General features: G+C 35.7%; 1 protein-coding gene across 1 annotated transcript; it reads right to left on the bottom strand.

The window, feature by feature from the left end:
• Positions 1 to 5777: 5777 nt before the first annotated feature.
• On the bottom strand, positions 5778 to 7099 carry LOC115214861. Its single transcript, XM_029783895.1, has 2 exons — positions 6704 to 7099; positions 5778 to 6530 (listed from the first exon to the last, which is right to left on the bottom strand). The coding sequence occupies exons 1-2, from the start codon at positions 7097 to 7099 to the stop codon at positions 5778 to 5780; spliced, it is 1149 nt and encodes a 382-aa protein (XP_029639755.1).
• Between the last annotated feature and the right edge of the window lie 11265 nt (positions 7100 to 18364).

The following is an 18364-nucleotide window of genomic DNA, read 5'->3' as shown; positions in this document are numbered from 1 at the left end:
TTACTGCATGCAAAGACTATAGGGGCCGGATTAATGAACTAGTTAAGCGGCAGTTGGCAGTGGCAGTCGACAACAACCAGTGGTGGATGTTCCTAAAGCGGGTGATTAGAACAGAATCGATAGCGTTTAGCAAAGAGTTAGCAATAGAAAGGAAGAGATTACGAGGTGAACTAGCTATAAAATTAGATGAGGTATCTAATAAGGGCATCGTGACCGATGTAGTAGCGGTGAGAATGGTCCTTGATTATTTCTTCGAAGCAGCGAAACACTATGATTGCGTTGTCAGGCCTTAGGCCTGTTCGCTCAAACAAGGAGGAACTAAAGCTGTTCGGTGGGCCCGAAAGGGGAAACGCGACGTGTAAACAAAATCGCGATCAAGTCTTTGATTGATTAGGATAGGCGCGTGCTACTGGGCGCAGAGGGGATGTGTGCAACTCTCCAGCAGTACTTTATGCAGCTGTTTGTGGAGAAAATGGGTCGAAGGTGATAGTGAACTTTAGTTAGTAATCGCACGGCCTACAGCGGCTCTCACCAGCTGACATGAGTTTATGTGAAAAGCCGATAACAGCCACAGAAATTCAGGAGGTGATGAACGATTGCACACGTCAGAAATCATCTAGTTTGGATGGTCTAGCTTATGAATTCTATGTGTTCATACCAGATTTGTTTGTTGACCTCTTAGCAGATGTACAGCGCAACTGGCAACAGAACGAGAGTATTCCAGGTGTTGTTAGCTGGGGTGTGGTTACACTGCTGACGATGAACGCCGACAGAGATGACGTACTAAGGAATTTTTGACCCATAACTCTGCTAAACACACAGTTTAAGACTTTTGCCAAGGTGTTAGCGAAAGGATTGGCGCTTGTCGTTGGTCGCCTGGTCGGGAAACACAAACATGCACATTCCCGAACAGGTCTTATTCACGGTAACCTCAACCTTACACGATACATTATAGAGAGGGGTATCACTACAGCTGGCTTCCGGGGTGCTCTGCTCAATTTGGGTAAAACTAAATCAATCAATCAAGCATTCGATAGAGTCAACCATCACTGCTTGGAAGCTGTCCTGAAAGCAGTCGGTTTCGGTCCCTTTTTCAGAAGCTGGATCGCCGCAATGCAGAGCGGCATCTGCTCAGTGGTCAAAGTAAATAGCCACTTATCGGAACCGTTTGCACGCTCGGTCTGTACGTATTGGCTGCGGAAGTTGAAACAGTTAAGGGGCATTCCATTCGAACAGGGACATGGAAGGGCAGTGTCTCCGCACACGGACGACATAATTTCATGATGTCGGACGCCTCCGAACTGGAGACGGTCGGCACCATTCTAGAAAAAATTTGAATCGGTTACAGGGAAAAAAATCAAGGCCAACAAATCTGTTACCGTGTCTCTTACTTTTGGCAGCTTTCACTTTTATCCTTTTGCTTTAATTCTTCATTGCTCTTCTATAATTTTTGTTTCAGCCAGTAGTTTCTTTTGATTGCTTCTTGAAATCCAGTCTTATACATATTCTCATGATTAAGAATCTCTACCCATGCAAGATCTTTTCGCAACTAGTCTACCTGTCCTTGTAATCGTCTTTTCCACTATGGTTCTCTTTCTTTTTTGGGGGGTTGTGATACCTTCATGCTAAGTTCTATTACTAGCACGGCTGCAGCATATATACTAACTTGTTGGTCATGGTGATACCACTACTTTATATCATCTCCAAGACTTGATTAACTATCTATATCTCATTATTTTATTCTTCATTGCCTTTTTATTGACAGTAACATTTTTCTTTCATCTGATTGGGTAATATCATGTAGCCAACGGCCAATAATTTGTTCAACAAAAATTCATACTCTGGTTTCCCGTACACATAGGGGTGTCTTGTGATACGTGGTAATTGAACACCATGTCTTTGTTTTGAGTGTATTTGACATTTATCTGTCTTATATTGTCTTACGTTCTCCGTCTGTTTGATTTTTTCGAACTGTACTTGAGTTAATCAATCTTTCTTTCTAATGTGTCTTACCTGGTCACTTAGTTTCTGCCAAATGATATCAAACATTTTATTTTCATGTCATAGCTCTCTCCATCTGTCCGTAAAGCAAAATCTGGTAGGTTCATGTCGGATGTTACATTCCATCAGAGTGGCATTCAAGCCTGCTTCAGTGGATCTTTCCTCGTTTCTTTCGTACTGCAGAAACTAGATGACAACCGATCCTACCATGTCGTATTGCAGGCCAACTGCCGAGCGAGAGATCTTCACCATTATCAATTCCAACCTCATTCACGCATTTGCACTTGATATTTTGATTTGAGGACTGTGATTATGAAGTAACATCGCCACACACTACCAGAAATGCTTTACACTGAATATGTTCTTCCGTATATTCCAGAGACACAGTTTTGTGGTAATTGTGTACTTGTTAGCTTGAAGTGACTGTCCGATCGACTGAACTTTTGTAAGGAAAACAATAAATGCCAAGAAATGCCTTGGAGAGGCTTCAGATAAGAGATATATGCTCCACTTCCTTGATGGTTCAGTAAGAAAAAATCATTCGTTCACTAAAATAACCAAATACTATCACAATACACAGAATATCGAACAAGAGATCTGGAAGCTGGGAAATATAATAATATAAAAATTCTAAAGCCGAGAGACTGTTGGGGTCTCTGCATTCAGTTTGCTGTTACGGTTTGAAAGCTTAATTAAAGAAATATCATCATTCCAGAAGCTCGCCGGTAAACAGTAAGACAATATCCAGCAATTTCAGTTTGCAACTTGTTTTCATTGTCTAGTCTCAGGTCTCGCTGTTCGCGTAGTCTTACAGTATGAAGATACTCGGATGAACGACGTGGCCTGATAGACCAGTCATCCTAGTTAAACTATGTCTCCGTCTACTTGCACATTCTGACATGCAGTAATGAGGCGTATGGTTTGCGATATAACAATCAAGATATATTGCAATGTCTCAGTTGGTCGATCTATTTCTATAAGCACATAGATTCTAGTGGCAGTCGTGTATATGTTTCTATGTTTGACTCGGTTCTGTTGGAGAGATAGTGTTTTAAAACATTATGGTGCTACGTTTTCTGTGGAGTTGTACATCATGGTTGATTTTGAGGTATTAACAGGATCAGAGGGAATTGAACTTTTCAACGGTAACAAAGTATTTCTCTCACATGTTCATTATTTCGATGTGGATTGGATCTCTGGATGTAGATTGGATAGAGCAGTTTATGGTGCAGAGGTACAGCTCTGTCTCCTTGGAATGTTTAAGTGAGTTGTTGTCGGGAGGTTGGAGCTCAGAGGGAACTGCCACAATGCATGATGGATATAATGAACGATCTGTACACTGTTGCTCTTGTTTTTTCCTGTTAGCCAACTGTGATACTTAGGAGTAATCTAAGTATGTTTGCAATCCAATTTTGCTTTCTTTACCATGTCTTCTGTGGATTCTATGCATGTTGTAAAAAGGTTGTATATAACTAGTATAAAGTGGGTTCCTCACACTGGTGTGATGTGTGACTTCCGTTGTACTGTAGTTGCTGTTTAAGCTAGTAACCACAATAGTTACTAGTCATCGGATACCGTTGTATCTCTTCGTACTGGAGGAGTAATACACTAACTTCTTCTCACTTACTATCACTGTTAACTCCACAAGACGCCGACTAGAACAGTCGACTCTCAACTCTTCGACTCTCAAACTCTCATGACGCCCAGCTACTGGTTTCACAATACAGTTTCACAATACAAAGATAACCCTATTTATTATTGACTTCTGTAAGTGTGTGTGTATGTGTCCATCTGCGTACGAGCATGTTAGTGCTTGCGAGCGCGCGAGTGTGTATGGTATACGTTTATTCTTATATTCTTTAACTTGTTTCAGTCATATGACAGGGGCTATTCTGGAGCACCACTTTTTACTCGCAGAAATCGACTTATTCTTATTAAGTCTCGTACTCATTCTGTCAGTATCTTTGTCGAACCGCTAAGTTATGGTGACGTAAATATACCAATATCGGCTGTCAAGCGCGTTGGGGAAGGGATCAAACACAAACACAAAGACATACACATAAATATATACATATATATATATATATAAACGATGGGCTTCTTTCAGTTTCCAAATGCCAAATATACTCACAAGGTTTTGATCGGCATGAGCCTATAGTAGACGACACTTAACCAAGGTACCACGTGGTGGGATTGAACTGTTTTTGGGAAACGAGCTTCTTACCACACAGCCAAATATTTCTGATAAAATCGGTTCTTCTTGTTTTTAATGTTTTCTGTTGGTGCCAAGAAGGGAATTAGTGGGTTTGGTTGGTGGTACCTTAAGTCTTTTGTCATGGAATTGAGCCATCTGCAATTAAGACTCCATATATATATATATATATATATATATATATATATATATATATATATATATATCCGCTCAGTCGAAGTGATTTCCAGCCAGTTCTTCTTTCAGAGTCGCTTCTTTCAGATTGGCTATGGTCATTCCCGTGTCACTCTTGATGGTATCAAGCCAGCAGGTTCTTGGTCGGCCTCTTCCTCTCTTGCCACTGACCATTCCAAACATGATGTCGTTCTTCAGGAATTTTCTCCGCATAATATGACCAAAATATGCCAATCTTTGCTTGGTGATGCTAGCGACAGTTTCGGCTTCATCATTGGTGAGCCTCGCTGTCCATGGAATCCGTAAAAGTCTTCTCCAACACCAAAGCTCGAATGCACTAATTCTCTTCTGGTCAGTTCTCTTTAGTGTCCAGCTCTCGCAGCCATATGCTGCTATTGAGAAGACAATTGCATACACCAATCTGCATTTGGTAGCAAGGCTGAAGTCTCTACTCTTCCAGACCTTGTTCATGCTGACCGTTGCCTCTTGGCCTAGTACTATCCACCGCCTTATTTCTGGAGTGCAGTTACCATTTCGATTTATTTTGGAGCCAAGGAATATGAAATCATCTACCACTTCGATCTCTTTATTATCGATCTTAATGCTGATGTTTGTTGTGGCTGCTGTTGACATGATTTTTGTTTTCTTGACATTGAGGTACAGCCCAAAGTTCTCACTCTCTTTCTTGACTAGCAGGATAAGTTTCTCTAGATCCTTATTATTTTCTGCCAGTAGCATTTTATCATCTGCATAGCGAAGGTTATTAATATTTCTTCTTCCAATCTTCACTCCAATGCTGCTATCCTCCAGGTCTGCATTCCTCATGACCTTTTCAGCGTACATTTTGAAGGCTGCTGGTGACAGGATGCAACCTTGCCGAGTGCCTTTTCCAATCTCAAACCAATCAGTGTCGCCATATAGTGTCCGTACTGTAGCCTCTTGGTTTCGATAGAGTGATCTAATAAGCTGGTCAAGGTGTGAAGGTGTTCCCATTTTCTCCATAACTTGTCATGATCAATGCTGTCAAAGGCTTTGGAGTAAACAATGAAACACATGTACGGCTTCTTTTGGTATTCTCTTGCCTTTTCCATAATGTACCGAAGGTTGGCGATGTGATCGCGGGTGCCTCTTCCCTTTCTTAAACCAGCTTGCACTTTTAGCAATTCTCTCTATATAGTTCTGTTTAGGCGCTTCTGGGTGATTTTAAGGAGAATTTTGCTTACATGGGGGATCAGAGTGATGGTATGGTAGTTTGCGCAGTCCTTGGTGTCTCTTTTCTTTGGTATTGGAATGACAACTGACCTCTTCCATTCCATTGGCCAATTACAGGTTCTCCATATTCGTTGGCAAAGCGATGTTAGTGTTTTTGTTGGTATTGGCTTGAGTAATTCTAGTGGTATGCCATCAGTATCTGGGGCTTCTCGGTTTTGGCCAGCTGTTTCATTGCCCATACCACCTCATCCTCCAGGATGTCTGGCTCCAGTTCCAGTGGCTTCTCTTCTGCCTGCTCATCACGGTTGTTCCCTGCGTACAACTGTTCAGTGTATTCTTTCCATCTTTTTCTTATCCCTTCTAGGTCATGTGGTTCTTCACCATTTCTCCCACGGAAGGTTGCTTGTCTTGCCATGGATGCTGCACGGGCCTTCTTTACATGTTGGTAAAGTTCTCTCATGTTCCGTTTCCTGTATGCCTCCTCTTCCCTTGCACATTCCTCATTCCAGTATTTCTCTTTGTCCTTCCTGGCAGCCTGTTGGAACATTGCATTCAGGCGCCGCACTTCATCCCTGCTTCTGGTCACCTTTGCTCTCCTTCTTTCTTCTGCTATTGCATAAGTCTCCTCCGAAATCCACTTTGCTGATCGTGTGGGTTTCTTGTATAGTACATGTTTCTCTGCTGTTTCAACGACAATTTCCTTCACATTCTCCCATATATCTTCTGCTTCGATGGCGAGCAGTTCGAAGCGGCTTCTGATCTCAGCGACATATGATAGACCGATCTTGTTGGTAACAAATTTCTGGCAAGCGGGTGGTCGCTTGACATTGCAGAATCGAATTTTGATCTTGGCAACCAGATGTTCATGGTCAGATCCACAGTCTGCCTCAAGGTACGTCTTCACAGCTTGGACTGAACTCTTCCACCGTTGCTGACATAGGATGTTGTCGATTTGATTGCGGTACTGTCCACTTGGCGACGTCCAGGTGTAAAGCCGTCATCTTGGCTGCCGAAACCAAGTATTGGTTAGCCGCATGTTTTGTTCTTGACAAAATTGGACCAGTCGATCTCCTACTTCATTCCGTTCTCCTAATCCAAATTTGCCAACAATGTCTGCTTCTGCTTTTTCTCCATTGTTGGCATTGAAATCTCCCAGAATATAGACAACATCTGTTCGTGGTGTTTCCTCGATTGCGCCCTGAATTTCTGCATAGAATTGTTCAATCTCATCTTCTTCGGCGTCGGCAGTTGGTGCGTAGATTTGTACAATGTGATGTTGTTGGTTTTGACTTTGATGCGAATGGTAATCACTCGATCACTGATGGTCTGGTAACCTTCAACACACTTGGATATTTTCTTGTATAGAACAAATCTCACTCCATTTTGTCTGGTCTTGCTATTGCCCGAAAAGTACATTGTATGATCACCAGAGTTGAGGAAACCATTGCCAGTCCAATGAACTTCGCCGACTCCTAGGATAGCGATGTTTAATCGATTCATTTCCTTCTTGATGGTGTCCAACTTCCCAATGTTCAATTCCCTTACGTTCCATGTTCCAATTTTCGTGACTTTTGTGATAAAATATGAGGCTTTGCTAATGCGGTGATTATAGGTTGCATCGTCCCTATATATATATATATATATATATATATATATATATATATATATATATATATATATATATATATATATGTATATATATTTAAATTTATATATATATATATATATATATATATATATATATATATATATATATATATATATATATATGTGTGTGTGTGTGTGTGTGTGTGTGCGTGTAGAAGGTTGAAAAGGCACACTAGTCGGTATTTATAAAGAAAATAAATCAAGGTAGAAAATGCTAAAATAATTTTATCATGAAGAAAATGTTGGTACATTTTAGTAATCTTGTGAAGGCTTGGTGGTAGGTAGTAGGTAGTAGCAGTCCTAAAGGAATATTTTATATGAGGGATGTGAGTTCTTGGGTTTGATTGTTTAAGCAGCAATAGCCGAGGAAGGAGGCGGAGGAGAAGCAGAAGATAAAAAAAGAAGATGGCGAAGAGAAGAAGTAGAAGAAGAAGAAGTAAAAGAAGTAGTAGAAGAAGAAGAAGAAGAAGAAGAAGAAGAAGAAGAAGAAGAAGAAGAAGAAGAAGAAGATGATGATGATGATGATGGAATAATAATAATAAGAAGAAGGTGTAGGAAAAGAAGAGAAAAATAAGAAAAATACGAAAGTATGGCAGTAGTAGGTTGTTGGTGGAATTTTCTTAGTGACCTAAAAGTGACCTGTTGTGGTTATAAAAGTAGTAACTGGAATTGTTCTGAATAAATTCATGGGTAAATTCATGAATATATTGTTTTTAATATTTGTGTGGGTATTATTCTAAAGCCCTTATAGTAGTCTCATTTGTGGTGGACGCATTCAAAAGGGGTTTATATTTTGTGATAATGCTAATGCTAATGCGGTGGTGATTATAGGTTGCATCGTCCATGAATTGATAGAGGGGGAAAATTCTGAATTTGCGTTGTTTGCTAGTAGCGCTAATGTCGATGTGTTCGATGTATGCAATTTTTCTGTATTCCCGAATTTTAATCTGGGATCTATGTAGAGTCATCGATTGATGTAGATTGTTTTCGATTTGGCCTATGTATTGCTCTCGGCATCCTGAGCAATTTAATACTTATATTAGGTTTTTCGAAGCACATGTGAAGTTGTTTTTCAATGTAAAACGTTGACCCTGTTTGAGAGAGAACGCCTATCCCTCAATTAGGTTGACGCACATACCCCAGTTATGTCAACCGCATTTTATTTACACTTGTCTTCAGTGTTGTTGTCAAGTGTACTTGGGTTTGCTTTAGGAGACTTTTTATTGATTAGGTTGTCTTTTACTCTTTATGACGGTGGGCGTTTGGAGGAATAAATTCATTGTGTTCATTTTTAGTAGGAGAATGTACTGGAGGATGGTGTCGAAAGCATCATTGTTAAGGGGGTTGTGTGTGGTGATTTATGGTAGGGCCTTTGGTTGTAAATCCTTCTTTAGTTTCGGATGTCTGAGTTATTGCGGTAGATATTGCTTGGAGTCCGTGGGCATATAATATATACCTGTTTCTATTTTGTTGTTGGATTTCTTAATGAGGATGTCGAGGAATGGAAATTGTTGATGGCTATATTCCATCTTAAATTACATGTTTATGTCAGGTTCATATATAAGTGTTTGAAATTCTTTAAGTCCCTCTGTACTTTCATGCCAATGAATGAAGCAGTAATCCAGATACCTGTTCCAGTTATTTTCTATGTAGAGGGAGAATAGTTTGCCGTATTTTTCTAGTACCCTACTTCCATTTGAAAACTATGGAAATATTAAAAAAAAAATATTTCATTTAATTCTTTCACAATTTAAATGATTTTCATGCTTTACTCTAAGTTGAAAAAGTCGCAAAGACTGAAGTTGCTACTAAATTTTTCTTCATGACGAAATTATTTTAGTATTTTTACGTTGTCTTATTTTCCTTTATATATGTATATATATATATATATATATATATATATATATATATATATATATATATATATATATATATATATATATATATATATATATATATATATATATATATATATATATATATATATATATATTTAAAATGAGGGTGAGAAATTAGATATTAATTTAATTAACATCGATTTCACACTAGTGGTTTAGCATATAAGAAAAAACTGAAGGTTCAGCAAAATTGTATTATAAACATATTAGAGGGAAACCGGTATGTGGACACACTTATGGTAGAAATAGATCCGCACACGTCTTATTACTAAGAAATGTTCTCAAGAAAAATTTAGCAAAACAACCAAAACGTAATCAAGCTGGACAAAAGAAAAAGCAACAAAATATGGATTATTCGCACACATGTGTCACTATTTACATATTACGTAATATTACTTACATAAATGTCCATAGATCATCGGTGCGACCGTCCAGATGAATATAATTTGCAGGACTGCATACTAGGACGTCCGAACAAAGTCAGATCTGTAAACAGTTCTACTCATTACGCTCGCATTTACTACTTCAAATATCCTCGTTTTGGCGCCCTAAATTATCAGAAAAATTGATGCTGCAGATAATACTTTACTGCAGTGGCCCTTGCCGGTTAAAGGACGCATTAATTTAAATCTAAATTTAAAATGAGAGTGAGAAATTAGATATTAATTTAATTAACATCGATTTCACACCTGTGGTCAAGCATATAAAAAAAATGAAGGTTCAGTAAAATTGTATTATATACATTTTAGAGGGAAACCACTATGTGGACACCCTTGTGCATAAAGGTGTCCACATAGTGGTTTCCCTCTAATATATATATATATATATATTCAAAATACGACCATCAGGGCACTCCCAGATTCTCCCATCCCCCTTTCCCCACCAGCCTTCTTCCTCTACTACCCTTCCAAGAACTCACAACGACCTCCGACACACAAGTGCAAACATGGGAGTCAGAGAAAGGCAGAATGCCACTTAAATCTGAACACTACTATAGAAATATTCTTTTAAAAAAACTTTTCTTCTAATTTTTCTAAATTTAATTATTTAATCGTTACGGTTGAAAAGGTCTCAAAATGACCGAAACCGGTACTGAAATGTTCACTATAAAATTATTTTAGCATTTTCTATTTTTGACTTGTTTTTTCATATATATATATATATATATATATATATATATATATATATATATATATATATATATGGTATTATCCTTATAATTCTGGTGTCTTTAACTTAAGTACCATATTCATCTGACTCTAAATTTTGCTGAACTTATATATTCTTTTATATGCTTTAGCATTGAGGCTGCGGCTATGCTAGGGCACCGCAATTGTGATCCCTTTTTCATTGGCCAACAACAGGAGTAACTCCACCAACAACAACGTCTACATCACCAGTACCAAAAGGTGAGTGTCGTACGTCAAAGTAACAGCAACATATATATATGAAGACGAAAAATGTTTATAATTATATAATTATATAATTTTACATTAAAATTATATAATTATATAATTATAAACGTTTTTCGTCTTCATATAAATATATGATAACGTTGTTTAATAACGATTTCTAACACGATATTGATTCCTTACATAAGATTGTGGATAATTAAGACATGCACTATACATGTAATATATAGAAGCACTATAAATTCCACACAAACTTGGTTTACTTGTCTCATTTTATTTAACATATGCATGCTTACACAAGACCTGTATTGGACACCTTACTCGTATCATTATCGAACCGAGAGTTCTCACAAAGCACTACAGTCCTCCCGTAGCACTTACGTAGCCTTAGCAGCCATCTTCGGTTTCTGGATACCAATACCTCCTATATATTATATTAATAAATGTGTGCATGTATGTGTGTGTACATATATACTAATTATGATAATAATAATAATAATAATAATAATAATAATAATAATAATAATAATAATAATAATAATAATAATAATAATAATAATATTATGAGGGAATATTATTTCAAACTTACAGGGAAAAATTCAATTTAGAAATACTAAATCAAATTTCACAATATGTATATATATATATATATATATATATATATATATATATATATATATATATATATATATATATATATATATATATATATGTATATATAAATTAGAAAAAACACCTTTTATCAATTTAATAATGAAAAAATTAAATTATACCATTTAGAAAAAGATTACATCTTATAGAAAGATTAAATAAAATATAAAGCATATACAACTGATTACGTAAAGTGCAAAATAAAAATAATAGTTATAATTAAAAAGTATATATTTGGTAGAAAAACTACACGTGTTCCGTGGATTTATTTAAGAAATGATAACAGTAAAATTAATTCAATATAAATATAGTCACTCTTCACGTTAAAGATAAATTAATTAATTTGATAAATTAATAAATATACGTATATAATCTTGTAAAATACGAAATATCTTAAGAAATATATTCTTGTGTAAGTAAAAAATAGAATAAATTGGTATAGATATTTATTATATCTATAAAAATAAAATTTTAACATATTCAAGAAAAGAATAATCTATAATATATCTTTACTAGAAAATAAATTACAATCAATTAAATTATTTAAAACAAATATATATACATACATACATACATATATATATATGTATATATATATATATATATATACATATATATACATATATATATATATATACATATATATATATATACATATATATACATATACATATATACATATATATATATATATACATATAAATATATAATACATCATGCACATTAAATGAAAACTAAACACTATAATTTGATCGATATACAATAAGTTAAATTATTAATAAATTTATAGTTTATCTAATAAACTATAATATATCATTACTAGAAAATAAAATACAATTAATTAAGTTATTGAAAACAATATATATATATATATATATATATATATATATATATATATATATATATATATATATATATATATATATGCATTAAGTGAAAAGTAAATACTACAATTTAGTCGATATATTATAAATAAAATTATTAATTAATTAATTAATTAATTTAATAAATATCTAAATAAAATCTTATTCTCATTACGTAATGTATACCAAAAAACTTCATGTTAAGTAATATACAGAATGCTAGTACAAGCTAAAAATATTAGAATTAAAAATAGAAAATGGTTCAAATATATACACACCTATATATAAACTATCTATATTATTAATGTATATGTAATGTTTATAGATTTAATATTTTATTCTTTTATATAGTTGACCAAAATATCAATTGATATTTAACATATTTACTTAAATGTAATACTACGTAATAAATAGACCACCTAACTATTTAATAATATATTGTCTTACAAAACTATTTCTCAAATTAAATTATATATAATACATTAAATCACATTATAAAAATAATAATAAACATAATAAATGGCGCAGGAGTGGCTGTGTGGTAAGTAGCTTGCTAACCAACCACATGGTTTCGGGTTCAGTCCCACTGCGTGGCATCTTGGGCAAGTGACTTCTGCTATAGCCTCGGGTCGACCAAACTGAAAGAAGCCTGTCGTATATATGTATATATATATGTATGTGTGTGTATGTGTTTGTGTGTCTGTGTTTGTCCCCGAAGCATTGCTTGACAACCGATGCTGGTGTGTTCACGTCCCCGTAACTTAGCGGTTCGGCAAAAGAGACCGATAGAATAAGTACTGGACTTACAAAGAATAAGTCCTGGGGACGATTTGCTTGACCAAAGGCGGTGCTCCAGCATGGCCACAGTCAAATGACTGAAACAAGTAAAAGAGTAAAAGAAAAATAGTAAATAAATAGATATACATTTCATAATTAATAATTATCAAGAACTTATATATAAATTATTATTTTAACAACAATAATAATAATAATAATCAAACACAATACAATTCAAAAGTTAAATAATATTGTTAAATAAAAAACGTTATTTATCTCGTCGATAAATAGCATTTAACTGAATTTTAAACTTAAAATTAAATTAAACTCGTGAAGATGTGGTCTAAAAAGTTAGAGTAAAATTATCAATGAAAATGACGAAACATATTTAATAATGAAAAAGACGAATATATATATATATATATATATATATATATATATACTTTTTTATTCTTTTATTCTTGTGTCAAATTCCGTCATTTCACTGCATCCATACTGGAGTACCACATTTGTCGTACAAATCGAAACCAGGTCTTATTCTTTGTAAGCCTAGCACCTATTCTATCAGTATCTTTTGCTGAACCGGTGACTTACGGGAATGGAAACACACCAACATCTTTTTTCAAGCGATGCTGGGGCGATAAACAGACATACAAATATATATATATAACTAAATAAATAACATTTATATATATATATATATATATATATATAGATGTATATATATATATGTGTGTGTGTGTATATATGTATATGTATACATTTACAGGTATATGTATATGTATATATACATACATATATACCTGTATATATATGTATGTATATGCATTTATATATGCATGTATATATGTATATATATATAGATATTTATATATATATGTATAAATATGTATATACATGTATATATATATATATGTATATATATATGTATATATGTATATATAAATATATATGTGTATATATATATATATATATATATATATATATATATATATATATACATATATATATATATACACACACACACATATATATATATATATATATATATATATAAATTAGAAAGGTTTTGGTCAGTACTGGACCAGGCCATGTCTAACTTAATAGCACCACATGGCGAAGTCTTTCAATTCAGGATTTGGGCAACAAGGTCCGTTCGAGAAGAGAGTTATTGTTTGCGGAGACATATCCGGATGTGAGTGGTTTGTTTGGGACTGCTTGGAGGAATTTGTCCAAAGACTTCTTGAATTTTGTGTGGTCTGTTTTTGTTTTGACGTGTCCTGGTGTAATGTTGAAGAGAGCAGTGCCAGTTGAGGTGAAATAATTGTGCCGTATTGTAGTTATGAAATACTATTTAGATTTTTCATGGGGACGGATGGCACGGGGTCCAAGTCTTGGGTATATTTTGAAGGTGATGCCAACATTATTTAGACGGTGCAGATGGAATATTTTCCCTATCATAGAAATAATGTAATGTTCACGGGGTCATTGGAATGAATAGTGTTTCAGCTTTTCTAGTCGACCCCAGTAGTCAAGGTCTGACATGGCATCTATCTCTTTCGTGATTGACCTTTGGGGAGCTTCAATGTATATATATATGTGTGCATATATACATGTATATATATATATATATGTATGTGTGTATATATATATATGTATATATATATATATGTATGTATAAATTGAAAGCTGGGTTGAACCACAAAACTTTCCTAATCCTAGTTCTACTTGAAGCATTACTGCTAACATTAATTTGGTTATACTGGATCTTCTCAGAGATTCCACTATTCATGAATGAGCTATTGTAATAAGGTGCATACGTATGTGGTCTGTGTACATCTCTCTCTGTATTTTGATGTATATATGTGTATTGATGATTTAGTATGCGTATATACCATTGTGAAATATTTTAATTTTTAATGTATTAATTGTATTACTCGAATTATATTTCATATATCATTAATAACAATATGTATTTTGAATCCGCTCTTCGACTTAAGGTTTTTCCACGATTTTTATATTTTATATTTTATAATTTATATTGAATGCCTTTATTTTGTTTATTTTGTTTCTCGCATGCTTAAGACCGTTATTTGAACAGGTAAATAGCACACAAATGTCATTCCTACAGGTCATCAAATGAAGTTCAATGAGCATTTCGATCGCTTATTCTGCGGCATGTTACGGCAAGTTTAACACTTCTATAAGTGACTCTCCACTCAAAGAAAATGAAACACGCTCTAGATTTTCCCTAAATTGGAAATCATTATATCTATTATATTAGTCACGAAAAAATTTTGTTCATCGTTCATTTCAAAATAAATTTTATTTTACTCTGTCAATATTCTATACAATGAATAAATTTACATGCCATATAAATACATATATATCTATCTCTCAATATATATATATATATATATATATATATATATATATATATATATATATATATATATATATATATATATATATATATATATATATATATATATATATATATATATATATATATATATATATATATATATATATGTATATATATATATATATTTATATATATATATATATATATATATATATATATATATATATATATATATATATATATATATATATGTATATATATATGTATATGTATATATATTGATTGATTGATTGATTCTAGTTTCAGCTTATGAGCTGTGGCCATGCTGGGGCACCGCCATTTGGTGTTGCTACTTGGTTTCACTTCATGGAGGATTTCTAGCAACTGCTATTTGGTGCATGAGAGAGTTCGATGCAGCTGCCCTCATCTGCCCCACCTGACAGGAAGAGATCCAGCTCCATTTTAAAGACATCTGTATCCACCCCATGCAGGTCTCTCAGGTTCTTCGGGAGGATATTGAAGAGCTGTGGGCCTCGGAAGCCCAGGCTATCACAGAATTTTGTCCTACATCTTGATGGCAAGTTTGGAGTCCTAGGCACCACGCAGTGGCGCCCAGTTCTGGCATTTGCGTAACTCTCGATGCCAAAGTTCAGGACACTTCCCTCCAGGATCTTCCAGATGTATATTATGGCATATCTTTCCAGCCTACGCTCCAGGGAATATAATTTTAATCTCTTGAGTCTTTCCCAGTAGCTTACATTCTGCATAAAGGCTATCTTCTTCGTGTAGCTTCGTTGGATCGCCTCAAGTTCTGTGATCAACTTGACACTGGATGGTGACCATAGCTGAGAGCAATAGTCAAAGTGGCTTAGGACAAGTGTCTTCCAGAGGACCATCATGGTTTCTTGTTCTCTTGTTCTAAAGGTTCTAAGAATCCATCCAGCCAGCCGTCTGCATTTCATTGTCAGTTTAGCAACATGTACATGAAAGGTCGCGTCATCACTCATGTGAATACCCAGGTCCCGCACTGATTGTGCCTCTGGGATTGCAATCCCTCCGGGTCCAGTGTATTCCTTGGGTATTGCATTCAGTTTTGCATGCTGATAGTATAAAGCTTGAAACTTTTCAGCATTGAACTGCATGCTATTCTTTTCAGCCCACTTGTATATTTCGTCCAGCTCATATTGCAGGTGCCTAGTGTCTTCAGGGTTCTGTATTGCCTGTGAAACTTTTGTATCATCTGCATAACTTGTGATCGTGGCTCTCCGCGTGGCTGAGGGCATGTCTGAGAGGGCCATTATGAACAGTAGTGGTCCCAAAACAGTGCCCTGTGGAACACCGCTCACTATTTGCGTGCTAATGGAAGTGGCCCCATTGGCTACTACCACCTGACTTCTATTCTTCAGAAAGTCGTGAAGCCATTCTCCTAGTTTTCCAACTATGCCAAGATCACGCAGTTTGTGATATATCATTCCATGATCGACTTTATCGAAGGCCTTCGCGAAGTCGAGATATATGACTTCCACATTTGAGTGGTTGAGCAGTTGTTTCAGCACCCAGTCATAGTGCTGCAGGAGCTGAGTTAAGCAGCTTCTTCCTGGTCTGAAAACATGTTGGGTGTCAGGCAGCAAGTTATTTTCTTCAAGGAAGGTGATTAGTTTCCTTCTGACTATTCGTTCCATGACCTTGCTGATGTGTGAGGTCAGAGAGATAGGTCTGTAGTTCTTGGCCTCCGCTCTGCTACCTCCTTTATGAATAGGGCATATTTTACCTTCCTTCAGTTTTCTTGGAAGTTTGCCAGCTGCAAGGAAGCTCTGAAAGAGGAACTGCAGTGGTCTTGCTAAGACTCTCTTACATACTTTTAGGTGGATTGCCGGGAATCCATCGGGGCCAATAGCTGAGTCTGTTTTCATTTCATCTATAGCCTTTATTACATCGTCTTCCTTTATATCGATGTAATTTATCGTCTCCGCCTCTGATTCTATATCTGCAGTGGTAAAGAAGTCAGTTGGATTGGTGATTTGGAAATGCCCAAGGGGTGGAGTGAAAACACTCTTGAATTGTTCATTCAGTATTTCACTTACCCTCATTGGTTTTCCTGTGAGTGTGCCATCCTTTTCAAGGAGTGGCCCTATCCTACAGTGCACCGTAGCTGTTTCTTTGGCATACCTGTAGAAAGCTCTGGGGTTAGTTTTTATGTTGTCTATAGCCCAGGCTTCTTTGTCTGCTCTTTCCTTCTCATGGGAGAGTTGCAGACAATTTTCAATTTCCAACAGTTTTATTTTCAGGCGGGACTTTTCACTGCTTTCAATTTGTTTGTTTAGGCGATTTGAAATTTTTGTACGCCGTCTCATTAAAATTTTCCTCTCTCTGGGGATTTTGTTCTTGTGTACAGTGGCCTTTCTCTCTGGGACACATTTGTAGCATATGGCTTGCATTACAGACATGAATTGTTGGAGTATCATGTCGATGTCCGGCGAGGAGAGACATTCAGGCCAGTTTTGTTTGAGGATCTCTTTCTCAATTTGTTTCCAGTTTGCCTTATTGAAGTTCAAGCTGGAAAGATTCTGAGGGTTTCTTGTAGGCTGCATGTCCGTGCTCTCTTTTGGCCCGTACATGGTCAGCTCTACCATGTTGTGATCCGAGAGTAGTGTCGGTGTCACTTTCACATTATGGATGAGATCCATCTTATTTGTGAAGCAGAGATCCAGTGTGTTACCTGCTCTGGTTGGTTGGAGTATTACTTGCTCCATGTACAGGGTGTTGGTGAGGTTCAGGAGGGACCTCGCCTGTCCTCGTTCACATCTTGTCATTCCTGGGAGAGAAAGGCCCTCGGGCCATCTGACATTCGGTAGATTGAAGTCTCCCATGAGAAGTACACTTATGTGTTGTTCTAATGTGGTTAGAACTTCTTCTATTTTTAAAAGGCAGTCCTCAAATTTGCCCATATGACTTGGGGCATCTGGAGGGCGATATGTAGCACACACAACTACATCAAGTTGCCTTATGTGTACAATTAGTGTGTCACACACCGAGTTTGAGTATGACAAAAGGACCTGGGGTGTGAGGTCCCCACGGATGTACATAGCAACTCCTCCATGACTTCTTTCTTTCCTGTCGGTCCGTAGTACAACATACTGTGGTATGTGTAA

Source organism: Octopus sinensis, linkage group LG8 (genome assembly GCF_006345805.1).
Source record: "Octopus sinensis linkage group LG8, ASM634580v1, whole genome shotgun sequence".
Classification (NCBI taxonomy): domain Eukaryota; kingdom Metazoa; phylum Mollusca; class Cephalopoda; order Octopoda; family Octopodidae; genus Octopus; species Octopus sinensis.
Note: the sequence above shows the minus strand (reverse complement) of the source record. Positions and strands in the feature narration are given on the sequence as shown.